The sequence below is a fragment of the Meles meles genome, chromosome 3 (genome assembly GCF_922984935.1).
Source record: "Meles meles chromosome 3, mMelMel3.1 paternal haplotype, whole genome shotgun sequence".
In the NCBI taxonomy this organism is placed as follows: Eukaryota; Metazoa; Chordata; class Mammalia; order Carnivora; family Mustelidae; genus Meles; species Meles meles.
In genome coordinates, this window is record NC_060068.1 from 138,058,140 (window position 1) to 138,071,496 (window position 13,357).

The 13,357-nt window shown below is 48.0% G+C and overlaps 1 protein-coding gene across 1 annotated transcript in view; it reads right to left on the minus strand.

Annotated features, from left to right (window-relative positions):
- GALNT10 (polypeptide N-acetylgalactosaminyltransferase 10) overlaps positions 1-13,357 on the minus strand; it is a 216,625-nt gene that overhangs the window by 7,579 nt on the left and 195,689 nt on the right. Inside the window, exons 8-10 of the mRNA XM_045999768.1 lie at positions 12,101-12,208; positions 7,956-8,177; positions 4,915-5,031 (exon numbers count right to left, since the gene is read on the minus strand). Of these exons, the coding sequence (XP_045855724.1) occupies positions 4,915-5,031; positions 7,956-8,177; positions 12,101-12,208 (447 nt within the window). The remainder of the gene's footprint in view (positions 1-4,914; positions 5,032-7,955; positions 8,178-12,100; positions 12,209-13,357) is intronic.

Here is a 13,357-nt window from a genome sequence, read left to right on the forward strand (position 1 = left end):
GTTTTGATCAAGAAAGGATGCTGTACTTTGTCAAATGCTTTTTCAGCATCTACTGAGAGTATCATATGGTTCCTGTTCTTTCTTTGATTCATGTATTACATCACATTAGTTGATTTGTGGATGTTGAACCGACCTTGCAGCCTAGGACTACAGTATGTATTTTTTGGTCTGATTTCTTCCCCTCAACATCATTTTGTTATGACAGCATTTATGAATAGTCTGTTCCTTGCCATTGCTAAGTAGTAGTTCACTGCAGCACACACCTTTTACCTGTTAGACATGTAGGTGGCTTTCAGTTTTTGATTATTTCAAATAAAGTGGCTATGAACATTTGTGTACAAGTCACTGTATAGACATATACCTTCTTTTCCCTTGGACAAATACCTCAGAGCAATATGGCTGGATCATAAAATAGATGAATGTTTAACTAAGAAACTGCCAAACTGTTTTCCAAGTGCTTGTACCATTCACATTCCAAGAGGCAGTGTATTCTTCCAGTTCCCCTACATTCTTGCCAACCCTTGGTATGGTCAGTCTTATGAATTTTAATTTCCATTTTTCCAATGGAGTTAAGCATTTTTAATGTGTTTATTTGCCACTAATATACATTCTTTGCTAAAGTGTCTGCACAAATCTTTTACCCATTTTTCAACTGGATTGTTTTCTTATTGAGTTTTGAGAGTTTTATGTATTCTGGATCCAAGTCTTTTATCAGACACATGTTTTGTAAACATCTCCTCCCAGTCTGTGCCTTGCCTATTTTCTCGACAGTGTCTTTTAAAGAACAGAAGTTCTTTGTTTTGTTTTTATTTTATTTTAATTTTTTTAAAGATTTCATTTATTTATTTGACATAGAGAGAGAGAGATCACAAGTAGGCAGAGAGGCAGGCAGAGAAGTAGGCAGAGAGAGAGGGGGAAGCAGGCTCCCTGCTGAGCAGAGAGCCAATGTGGGGCTCCATCCCAGGACCCTGGGATCATGACCTGAGCCAAAGGCAGAGGCTTAACCCACTGAGCCACCCAGCCGCCCCTTGTTTTGTTTTTAAAGAAGTCCAATTTATCAGTGTTTCTCTTTTATGGATTGTGCTTTGGTGTTTTATCTAAGATAAAACTTTTTTATCCAAGGTCACAAAACTTGTTGTGAGTGCTTTAGCCAAGGTCACAAACACTTTTGTCTACATTTCTTCTAAAAGGTTTTAGGTTTTAAGTCAATGCACCATTGTGAATTAATTTTTCTCATACAATATAATTTTGGGGGCCTATGAATATCTAATTGTTCCAGCACCATTTGTTGAAAAGACTACCTTTTCTCCACTGAACTGCCTTTAAACACTGGCAAAAATTGATTGTCCATGTACATGTGGGTCTATTTTTGGTCTCTTGATTCTGTTCTATTGATTTTTCTTTATGCCAATACCACACTGTCTTGATTACTGACAGTTATGTATCTTGAAATTAGGCAGTGTGTGTCCTTTAACTTTGGGCTTCTTTTTGCAAGTTGTTTTGGCTATCTCGGTCGTGTCCATTTCCGTAGGAATTTTAGAATCAGCTTTTCACTTTCTGTAAGAAAAGCCTGCTAAGATGTTTTCAGTTTTCAGTGTACAGGTCTTTTGTCAGTGACAGGCCTGAGGATTTCATATATTTTTTTGTTCTAATAAGTGCTTGTTTTAATTTAAATTTGTTTCCTCATTATTCATATATATAGTAAGTTGACTTTTGTATCTTACAACTTTGATAAGTTCATTTATTAGTTCTGGTAGTTTCTCTGTAGATTCAATTGAATTTTCCACAAAGATGATCACAGAGTCTGCAAATAATCATTGTTTTCCTTCTTTGCCCACCTGTAGGACTTTCCTTTTACTAGCCACAGGGTAAAACCTTTAGTACAGTTCAAACAGAAATGGTAAGGTTGGAATCACTTTCTTGTTCCTGATCTTAGGGGTAAAAAGCATTCAGATTTTCAGCATTAAGTATGGTGTTAGCTGCAGGTTTTTTATAGACAATCTTGGCCAAGTTGAGGAAGTTTCCTTTATTCCTGGTTTGCTGAGAGTTTTTATCAGGAATGAATGTTGGATTTTGTCAAATGTTTTTTCTGGGTAAAGGTGTAAAGGTGATTATATGGTTTTTCCTTTTTTTTTCTTTAAAGATTTTATTTATTTGACAGACAGAGATCACAAGTAGGCAGAGAGGCAGGCAGAGAGAGGGGGGGAAGCAGGCTCCCCGCTGAGCAGAGAGCCTGATGCGGGGCTCGATCCCAGGACCCCAAGATCATGACCTGAGCTAAAGGCTAGAGGCTTCACCCACTGAGCCACCCAGGTGTCCCTGGTTTTTCTTTTTTACTTAACATGGTGAATCTATTGATTAATTACCTTTTTCTTTTCTAAGATTTTATTCATTTATTTGTCATAGAGAGAGATCACAAGCAGGGAGAGTGGCAAAGGGAGAAGCAGGCTCCCTCCAGAGCAAGGAGCCCAATGTGGGACTTGATCCCAGGGTCCTGGGATCATGACCTGAGCCCAAAGCAGATGCTTAACCAACTGAGCCACCAAGGTGTCCCGATTTTCTAAAATCGGGATTTTTCTAAATAAGCCCACCATGCATTCCAGGTATAAGTTACACTTAGTCATAGTGGACTATCCTTTTTATATACTGCTGGATAGGATTTTCTAAAATTTTGCTTAGAATTTTTGCATCTATGTGCACGAGGGATACTGATCTGCAATTTTCTTATCATGTCTTCGTCTGGTTATTGCTATTTAGGTAGTGCTGGCCTCACCAAATAAGTTGGAAAGTATTCCTTCCTTTTCTGGAAAAGTTTCTGTGGAATTGGTAACATATCTTCTTTAAATGTTTTGTAGAATTCACCAGTGAATCCAGGTGGGCCTGGATTTTTCTTTGAGGGACGGTTTTCAATGGCAATGTCAGTCTCTCGAATAGAATCCTGTTGTTTTCCAGCGGGGCTGGTAAGAGCACTCATCATCTCTGGCCCTGTGTGAGCACTGGGCATGGCGCCCTCAGTACTCCAGCAAATGTCCAAGGGGAACTTGGTAAATCCCACAAGTTCCCTCTGTGTCTGGTGCTCTCCTCACCCAGGAAGGACTGGGACAGCCGTAGTGCTTATCTGCTTGCTATCTCTTGAGGATAACTGTCCTCCACTGGCTGATGTCTGCTCTCTTGAAATAGTTTTCCACATATTTTGTCTGTTTTTCAGTCGTTTCTGGCAGGAGGGTAAGTCCAGTCCCTATAGCTCCACTCCACCTTGGCCAGCAGCGGACACAATGGTAACAAAGGAGTGGTACCGGCAGCTCCTGCCTCCTGATGGTTTGTCTCCCAGGCCCCTGTAACTTAGGGGCTGCATTCTAGATTCAGGATTCTCTCTTCACAGGCTCACTACAGCTCTTTGCTCATGGTGGTTGAGAGCCCTGGGGGATACAGATCCCACTGGGGCAACGGGGCCACCATGCTTCCCATTTCAGAGTGGGGAGACAGGCACAGCCACACCCCCAGGCGCCATTTTGTTGCTCGTTTGCGAGAACCCTCAGGCGTTTTTTTTTTTTTTTAAAGATTTTATTTATTTATTTGACAGAGAGAGAGATCACAAGTAGGCAGAGAGGCAGGCAGAGAGAGAGAAGGAAGCAGGCTCCCTGCAGAGCAGAGAACCCGATGCGGGGCTCGATCCCAGAACCCTGAGATCATGACCTGAGCTGAAGGCAGCGGCTTAATCCACTGAGCCACCCAGGCGCCCCCCCCTCAGGCGTTTATGTGGACTCTCTGCCACACAATGAGGCTCTTCTAGGCTGAGCAACTTGGGCACATTCTATCCAGGCCGTGGCTGTTCCTGGTCTCTTTTAGGGTCCTAGGGTGGGGTGGGTGTGGGGAGCAGTCACATGCTGCCTTGGAGAACTCAGGAGAATCCGTGAGGGGGAGACACTTCTAATAAGAATTGTTATCAAGAAAGGAGGAGGGAGAGCAACAAGGACTTCCGAGGGAGGAGCAGACACTGTCAGGCTGGGCACTGTGCCCATCCGAGAGGCAGTGCTGTTCCTTCTCAGCACACACGCCATGCACCCCTCCTGAGTTCTGTTTTAGCAGAGGACCCACAATATAGGCTTCTATCCGTGTGCTCTTCCAAAATGCCAGAAAACATAGTAAGGAGACTATAAAAATGTACCTTTGAACCAAGATTCAGTGGTTGTGGTGTGATTAGGGGTTAGTTGCTTGGAGGAGGGGACCGGGGAAAGCTGAATGCAGTTTCTTGAAAGTGGTGCCTTTTCCTGCACTGCTGGCTTGCACTCTTCATTCTTCTAACACCCCCTGGGAATGACCTCCTGGGGAAGCCACCCTCTTCACTCTCCTCCCATCTTTTGGGTGAGGAAGACCGCACCCCGGGCTCCAGGGCCTAATCAATACAAGGACTCATCACATCCCTATTGTAACTGGCTCAGGAAAGCCAATATGTGAGTGCCCCAGGGCTTTTCCAGGACTCTGGAAAGGGACATGCCTTCTCACAGAGGGACTGGAAGCCTTTGCTGCTGGCGGTCCCATCTGCCACCACATGGGAAGAGCCAGGTGAAGGACGAAGCCCAGGGAGAGGAGGCAGAGTTGAGACCCTGGAGGGGTCCCCCTGAACATCATTTAAGCTTTTGAGTGACATGAGCCAGTATGTTCTCCTTTCTGTTGAAGGCCACGTGGGCTGAGAGTCTATGCGCAGCTAACAGACCAGACTGGCGATTTTATTGCACTGTGAAGGATTCCTCTTTCCAAGGTGTTCAGGAAGCTCTTATAACTCATCCCCTGGGCTAACTTTTGTCTGCCATTGAGCTGTCCGCTCTCCCCCGAGGCCCTGATCACATAAGCATTCCAGGCCGCATACAGCACAGGGGAGCTGGCTGCCGGACCCCGAAGAGTGGCCCTTACCTGCATGTTGTTCCAGGCAGCCTCCCCGCGGCCCCGGATGCAGCTCTCCAGCCTCAGTGAGGAGCCCAGGGCCCCGTGCTTCGTGTCAGCACACAGCCCCGTGCCCACATTGTGGATCTGATAGAGACAGAAAGAGGGGACCAGTGAGCACCTTGAGATAACCCTCTGGGACCATGCCAGGGTGGGACGAGGGAACCCAAAAGAGGCATTAAATGGGGAAAGCTCTGCACAGTATTAAAAAAGCTTGGCCTGGGCTGGGGGAAGTGCCCTGTGCCTCTCAGTAACAGAATATTCAGCCCACAGAGAGGAGCTCCTCCAGACCTTTGTCCTAGAGCATGCAGTCACAGGGTGGTGGGCTGGGGTGGGGGCCTAAAGGGGGCGGGTGATAGTCAAAGGACTCCCTAGCTCTGCTCCCAGAGAATTTGATCCACTAAGTCCAGGAACTGAATTTGATTCTAATTCCGGGAGATCCAGGGACCATACCTTGAAAACCACTCTAGAAAAGGACATGACACCTTTGCTGTGGGGTCTCGGACTCTCTGCCTTTTAGAGCAGGTGAATGACAAAAGGTTCTCCTTCCCAAGAACACCAGGAGATGCAGTGAGCCACGTGCGGTGTGTGCCTGGAGGAGCCCCGGGCTAGGAGCGGAAGGCCGAGCGGCTCCCAGTTAGGAGCCAGGAGTGGCCTCACTAGCTGACGGCCACCATGCAGGTGCCTCATCCTGGAGTTCCTGGCTCACAGAAGCACTCCATTTTGACGGAGGGTTTGGAGGTATGGTGGCCGTGAAAACATGCCACTCAGTTATCCTGTTGCAGGGAATCTGACTGCCCAGCGGCCGTGGTCGGAATCTGCTGTGTCTGAGTGGAGGCCATGCTCCCCGTGGGCTGCTTCCAGCCAGCATTGGAGAGGGCAGGGGTACTGCAGCAGGCCTGTTGCTGGTGGACGCCAGACTCCTCTGCTCTGGCTCAGTTACTTGGCTCAAGCTTCCTTAGAGCATCCTTGCAAAAATGCAACTCCTCCTACCCCAGCCTTTCTTCCTCCCCTCTCCCCTTCCCAGAGGGCAGACCAGCCCCACAGTCAATCTTCCAGCCTCTCTTGGCTCCCTTCTCATTTCTTCTCTCAGGTGTTGCCCCAACAAGTCTTTTGGTGTCTGTTTCTCAGAGGACTGACCTAATACAGGGGAGAAAGCCCAGAAACTGGCAAAGAAATGAAGAGCTTCATGAGGGAAGTCCCCATGACATGTCCTCTAGAATATTTGTGCAGGGGTTGGGTAGGGCTGGCCAGATGGCTTAGTTAGGAGAGGTCATGAACAAGTCACTTCTGCTGGCCTGAATGCATCTGTCCTTCTTCTGGTAAAACACCCTGGTTTTCTATGGGGCTACCATGCCTTGCCCACCCTGTGGCCTGTCAGAGTATCTGTCTTATCCCTGGTTGTCCCCTTCCTCCAGTGGCCACTGGGATCACTGCAGACCAAAATAAGAACTTAGCTGGCTTCACTGGGAAGGAGCCATATACTTTTTGCTGAATGGCCAAGGTTTGTCAGCTTTGAGCTTCTGGAAACCATCTTGCTACCCTCAGTGTGAAGCTGACACAAAAGGAAGCAGAGGTAAATAGGAGAAAAAGAAACTGACATCATTTGAGACCCTGGATCCAGGTGTGTCTGAAGCCACAGCTACCCAAAGTTTCTAAGAGAATTAATAGATTTCTCTTTTCACTTTAAATTGGACTTCCATCACCTACAAGTGAAGGAGACCCAACTCTTATTATGCTCCTTGTCCCCAAGCCTCAATATATCCATCTATCGGAGTGGATCCTCTCAGTTCAGAGACCCAAGAGCCAGAACCTGGTGATGGAGTGCTTCTCCCCCTAGAAGACGGCATACCTTCCCCAGCAGGACTGGCTTCATCAGTGTGTGACACGGGCAACGGCCCAGGGCCCCTCAGTCAGAACGGCCCACCATTGGTTTAAAGTTCGGCTATCATTGTCTTAATTTTTTTTTTTAAGACTTATTTCTTTGTTTTAGGGGTGGGAGGGGCAGAGAGAGAGAGAGAGAGAGAGACAGCGTGCCTCAAGCAGACTCTGCACTGAGCACAAGGCCCAACTCAGGGCTCCATCTCACAACCCCGAGATCACACCTGAGCCGAAACCAAGAGTCAGACACTCAACTGACTGAGCCACCCAGGCGTCCCACTGTTGTCTTAAGATTTTTAGTATTTGATCTTTGAATCTGTGAGTGAGATCGGATAGTATAACGGAGCCTGCGTGTGGGCAGAAGTGCTGACATGTTACACAAGCATCCGCTGTGCCTTCCTTCTGTGTTTGCATACAGCATCTGCAATGCCCCTCAAGCACAAAATCCCACAAAATCCCTGCTCCCACAGCAGTTTGGCAAGACTCAAGTTACGGCTATGACCAAGTGGGGTGCTGGCAGGTCTGAAGGCCACACTTCCTTTCCAACCAGGACTAGATTGCACCAAGGAGGGCCACGGCAGGCTGGGCTGAGGAGTTCTACTGTATCCTCTTACTTGTGCGATTGCCCTGGGACCAGCCTCCACTTCCCTCACCAGCAGCAGATAACCGCACAGAAGGGGGACTAGAACAGCCCACAGTTCGCTTTCCTTCCACCCTTCCTCACTCATCAGCAAGCTGCAGGGAGAGCGTCTTGGTAGAAAGCACGCGTTATCAACAAGTGAAATAAGATCGGCTGAGTACGTTTCGGGCAGGGTTTGCACTGTTCTGGCAAGAAATACATATGCATGTACAAGGGCTGAAATACAGATTGTGAAATTTCACCCATCTGGCCTGTGAGTTAAATGTTCTTCTGTTTGCATTTAAAACGGTTTGCATTTAAAACTCTGCAGAGTGGGAAGATGAATGGTAAAATTTCTGCTAATAATTTAAGATTTTAATTTTTCCCTACTTAGAACATTAAGTAGCAAATGAAAAACCCCACCACTACAAGGCTAGAGAGAATCGGGAGAGCTCTACCTTCTTGCCCTGGGCCCCACTTATTCCCCTGGCCCAGGCCCTTCCGGACTCACCTCCCCCCAAGCCGCGGCCGGGGGCTCCACGGGCGGGTAGAATTTGGGGAGGTCCCAGGCGATCTTGGTCATAAACCACTTGAAACTCTTGCAGTTAAGGGAGCTGCGCAGCTTCTTCTGGGCAGCGACGTCCCCGGCCGAGAGGTGGCGGTACTCGGGCCGGCGCTGGTAAATGTGCTCGGCGTACTCGTCCATCCACACTTCCGCCACTCGCTTCAGGTTCTGGAGGGCAACAGGCAGGCGGAAGGGTCAGGCCCTCTGAGGGGCTGAGGCCAGGGGTGGGGGGTGGGAGGCCTTGTGGACCATATGGTCTCAACTCTGAGGTGGTTATAAAGGAGCCCGACACATTTTGTAAATGAATGGGTGTGGCTGTATTCCAATTAAACTTTATGGACATTGACAGTTGATTTTCACATATCACAAAATATTCTTCCTTCAAATATTTTCACTTTATTTGAAAGTGTAAAAATCATTCTTAGCTTATGGGCCACCCCAAAACAGTTTCCTGACTCCTGAGCAACGAGGAAGGAAGCCAGCAGGAGGGGGGCCCCATGCCAAAGGCAAAATTCACCAACTCCTCCATTTTGCTGACTCTTGAGTTTGGGACTAGGAAGCCATGAAATATCACCTCGCCAATGCCTCATTCTTTCTTAGTGCTGAAGAGACTGACAGTGGTTAGAAACCCTTAACGAGCAGTGTTATGCCTGCCAGGCCCCCACATGGCCAAGGCTGGGCTTAATTTAAAACTGAGCAGGATGCCTGGGTGGCTCAGTGGGTTAAAGCCTCTGCCTTTGGCTCTGGTCATGATCCCAGAGTCCTGGGATCGAGCCCCACATCAGGCTCTCTGCTCTGTGGGGAGCCTGCTTCCCCCCTTTTCTCTGCCTGCCTCTCTGCCTACTTGTGATCTCTGTCAAATAAATAAATAAAAAATCTTTAAAACAAAACAAACAACTGAGCCCCGAGGAAGCTGAAAGCCTAAAAAAAGCCTGCACATCTGAAGACTCTCCTTTTCCAGTCTGCCCGGCCAGGTCCTTGGGCACACTCATCTGCTCATGCCACAGGGACGATAAGGAACTACTATAGGTTTCTTTCCAACCACAGGCTCAAGTGGCTAACCTGACCAAGGAGGGGTGCCCAGATACACCAGCGCAATTATAAACGGATCAGATAACATATTTTCATTTTAATTGATCTTTAAATTACTATTTTTTTTTAAAGATTTTATTTATTTATTTGACAGACAGAGATCACAAGTAGGGCTCGATCTCAGGACCCTGGGATCATGACCTGAGCTGAAGGCAGAGGCTTTAACCCACTGAGCCACCCAGGCGCCCCTAAATTACTATTTTTTTTTAAGATTTTTTTTTTTTAATTTGACAGAGAGAGAGGGATCACAAGTAGGCAGAAGGGCAGACAAAGAGAGAGGGGAAAGCAGACTTTCCGCTGAGCAGAGAGCCCGATGCGGGGCTCAATCCCAGGACCCTGAGATCTTGACCTGAGCCGAAGGCAGAGGCTTAACCCACTGAGCCACCCAGGCGCCCCTAAATTACTATTTTAATGAACATTGCACTTTCTAGACATGCATCTCCCAGATCTTGAACTTTTGTGCAGTTGACTGTTTGGACTAAAGGACTTGGCACTGACTTCTGTTACATCTCCCCTTGCTGAGTCACATAGAGGACTCTGGGATTTTAGGAGGCTGCGTGCTCCTCTCATCCTTCCCCCCTGACACCTCCCTGGCTCTGGGTCCCAGTCCTGCTTGAAGCCCCTCTGCTCTTCTTGTGTTTGCATTATGGATTGCCCAGTCCTTGGAATAAGAAGCTTTTTTTTGGCAAGTTTGAGTAGGTTTCTGTTACAGCCTTCCCTAAGATCTCTTTCCCAGGGGCACAGACAAGAAGGATTTTTGGTAAATTTAGTAAACAAACTAAGGCTGGTTCCTTGTTCTTGCTTGAGGCAGGTGAGCTGCTGGTTAGCTCATCTTTCTTAAATTGCCACTTCATTGCTCTCTAGCTGTTTGTCCTTCTGGAATCTGACAACTTTAGTAAGACTGCAGTTTCTCTCTTTATGGGGCTCTTTTAGGACTTTTAGACAACCTCTCCTCAAATCTATCAAAATGATCTTCTAGGAGATAATGCTCTAGAAGGATTTGGCTGTTAAAACAAAAGGCAAACATTTACAATATGATCTGCAATTCAATGAGGGTAGTTAGATTGCGGTGATAAAAATTCAGGGGAGCTTGATTCAGGCATTTTTGTGGTCCTGTAAACGGACATGGGGAGCCCCCTCTGATTTTTAACTGGTTTAAAGTCACCAGGAGACTGATGCGATACAGTCGAAAAAGAAGTTAAAATGTTTAAACACAGAATTCAGAGAAGGCATTGAAATAAACTTCCCAGTCTCGTTAACAGATGGAGACATTTAACACTAACAACAGCAGCCACTGTTTAAGGGACGATTGCTCTGTGCCAGGCACCGGTCAGGCCTAAGTGGGCTTGAATTCCAGTTAGTTAAAGTCTCCACATTTCACTTTCCTCATCTCTCAAATAGGGATTAAAATCACATGAGAATTAAGTTCTATAAATATGTAAGAAGCTTTGCATGATGTCTACCTCACAGGAAGTTTTTATGTACTACTATAGTTAGCTATTACCCATTGAATTCATCTATGGTTCAATAAACAGGAGGTCGCGGTGCCTTTTAACCAGGTGGATCTTATAAATGACCAGATAAGAAAAAGCTGCTTCGGAAATGAGCCTGCTCAGGCTCAGAGGTGTCCCCACTGTCCCACTACTCCCAGTAGCTGCGAGTCGCGCACACGCGCTCTTGGGCTTACTGAGTGACTTTGCACTGGTTTCCTGTCTGACATCTTTCTTGGGCTTGCCAGGGATCTCAGAGTGAACGTGATTCCCACCTTCTCGCTGCCCCGATGGGCTCTGCAAAGTGCCGAGGGCCTGTGCGGCTCTCGTCGGAATCTTCTACCACGAGAGGGCACTGCTGGCTTTTTCTTCACCGCGGGCCCCAAACCAGCCCCTGCCGCCTCCGCAGCTCGGCTCCCACCCGCGGATGGAGTCCGGAGCTCTTCCTGACCTGGCCTACAGTTCTGTACTGCATCGACTGTCAGGTGACACGGGATGGGGAGGTGGAGGCTGGGCCCAAGGAGGCTGTTCGGACCGATGCCAAACAAGCTCCCGCGGCAGGGGAGGCTCTCTGTCGGGAGGGGTCTCCACCAGGCACAGCCGTACCGGTTACCTGGTTACCTTTCCAGCTTCCCACAAACCTCTCTGCGGCCCTCTTTACCTTCTGGGGCCCTCCCCCCGCCCCCCCGACACTTAATATTTTAAAATGTTAAGGTTTAGGGGAAGATCATTAATACAAAACAAAACCAACCCCCCAAACAAGCGTCTGGCTAACAGTTCTATGCGTAGCCAGTGGCCAATCTAATTCAAGCAATGATTAATACAAACTATTTTAAGGTAATGAAATAGTTTGACACACAAGTTTTGGCAGCGACAGTGGGGGAGGGGGCGGGGAGAAGAGAGAGACACTGACATTTATTCGTCACCCTCCTGCCGTGAACTTTTAAGTGCCTTGCCTCAGGCTTTCCCCAACACACCAACACACCACCCCACCTGTATTAATATTTATCTAACAGGTTTCTTTAAATCACTCCTGGCCTAACTTTGCACCTACTTCAGCTTTATTCTAAGTAATCATATCTGAAAAAATCAAAGTCTGCTACACGAATACATATTAATTTCTAATGCACATTAATTTAAACACATGTAAATAAAAATGTTCTTATGTCTGGCACCTAAAATCATCTTGTCTGTCACAGTTGGGGAAACTGTGCCATCTCCTTAATTCTCTGGCAACGCCGAGAGTTGTGAAAAATTAGCTTCCTTTGAACAGAAGAGGAAACACAGGCTCAGAGGAGTTAAGCAACCCTTTCAAAGTCACAGCGAATGAGTGGTTAAGCAGGGCTTTAATAAGTTATTTTAAATTGAGTTTCACCTACAGAGTTGGGGGCAGGGGAAGCATGCACAACCTCACACCCGAGTCACTTGGCTTGGAGTCCCAGGTGTCTCAGGTCTCTGCTGTGTGGTCGCGCCCATCCCCCTCCCCCTTCAGGGAAGTCACTGCCTTACCCGGGCCAGGCTGACTCCAGCCGGAACCTTGTAGGGGACGTACTTCCTGTAGATATGGCCCACCCTGGAGCAGGGGATATCTTCCATGCGACCCCCACACATCCACACCTGCAGGATGGGAAGGGACAGAGAAGACGTTATTTCTGCCTCTCATTCACCATTGCCCCCAAAGGCCACTGTCCCCTCCTCCCATGCAATCACTGAAAGGCTTGGATGGCCTACTAAGCCCCCGTTCATACAGTGAGGAGGAAAACACAGTAGTAACAACAGCAGTTTTAAACAGCTGACGGCGCTGACTGCTTACTCTTTGCCAAACGCTATGGTTCAAGCTCTCCACGCACAACCGCATCGAAGCCTCATCAGAAACTCTACAAAGTGGGTAGTAGCGGCGCTCCATTTTACAGAAGAAACCGAGGCTCAGAGAAGGTAAGAGGCTTGTCTAAGGTCACAAGGTAAGTGAGTGGCGGAGCCAGAGTTTAAACCCAGCTTCAGCTGACTCCAGAGCATGAGCTCCGAGCAGGTGCAGGTGCATGGAGAGCTATGCTGAGAATTCTAAGGCAGCTGTGGGGGCTCCGTGGGAAAGATTTCGGGGATCGCTTCGCAATGTCTGCCACGAGACATTGCATGAGAGAGAAGGGATGGCACACAGGTTCTGTATATTCACTGCCTGTGGCATCAGGTTCTGGGGTCTCCTCGGAGACCTGTAAGCCTCCTGCTGGGTCACCCTGAACAGAGGCAGCAGGCTCCCTGGACGGACTTCTCTGCAGTCTGGGTTTCCTAAGCCCCGCAGCTGGGAGCACGGCAGAGAGGAATCCCAAGTTTCTCCTTGGGGTTCCCTACTGGGCTGGCATCACCAAGAGCTAGCTTCCTGCTGGTCTGATGGCAATTTGGGAGTTCATCAGTATCTTGACTCACACCCCCTGCAGGGCCCGGGCTAAATGGACCCTCCTCAGCAGTCCTGGGTTGAAATCCTAGCCTAGCCACTTTTGTGACTTTGATCGAGGTACTTAACTTCTCTGAGACTCAGTTTTCTCATGTGTAGAGGATGAAATGAAGCCGGCCTTGGGGATGAGATCTCGCACGTGAAGGGCTTACTGAGTACAACGCTTGGCACACAGTCCCGGCAGGGACATGCACCACAGTGATTCATTATCTGACTAGTATGTACGGAGTATCCACAACGTGCCCAGCATTGTGCTTGTGTCTACAGGGATGGGTCTGCCCAGGGTAAGTATGGTGCCCAGCTCCAGGATGGCC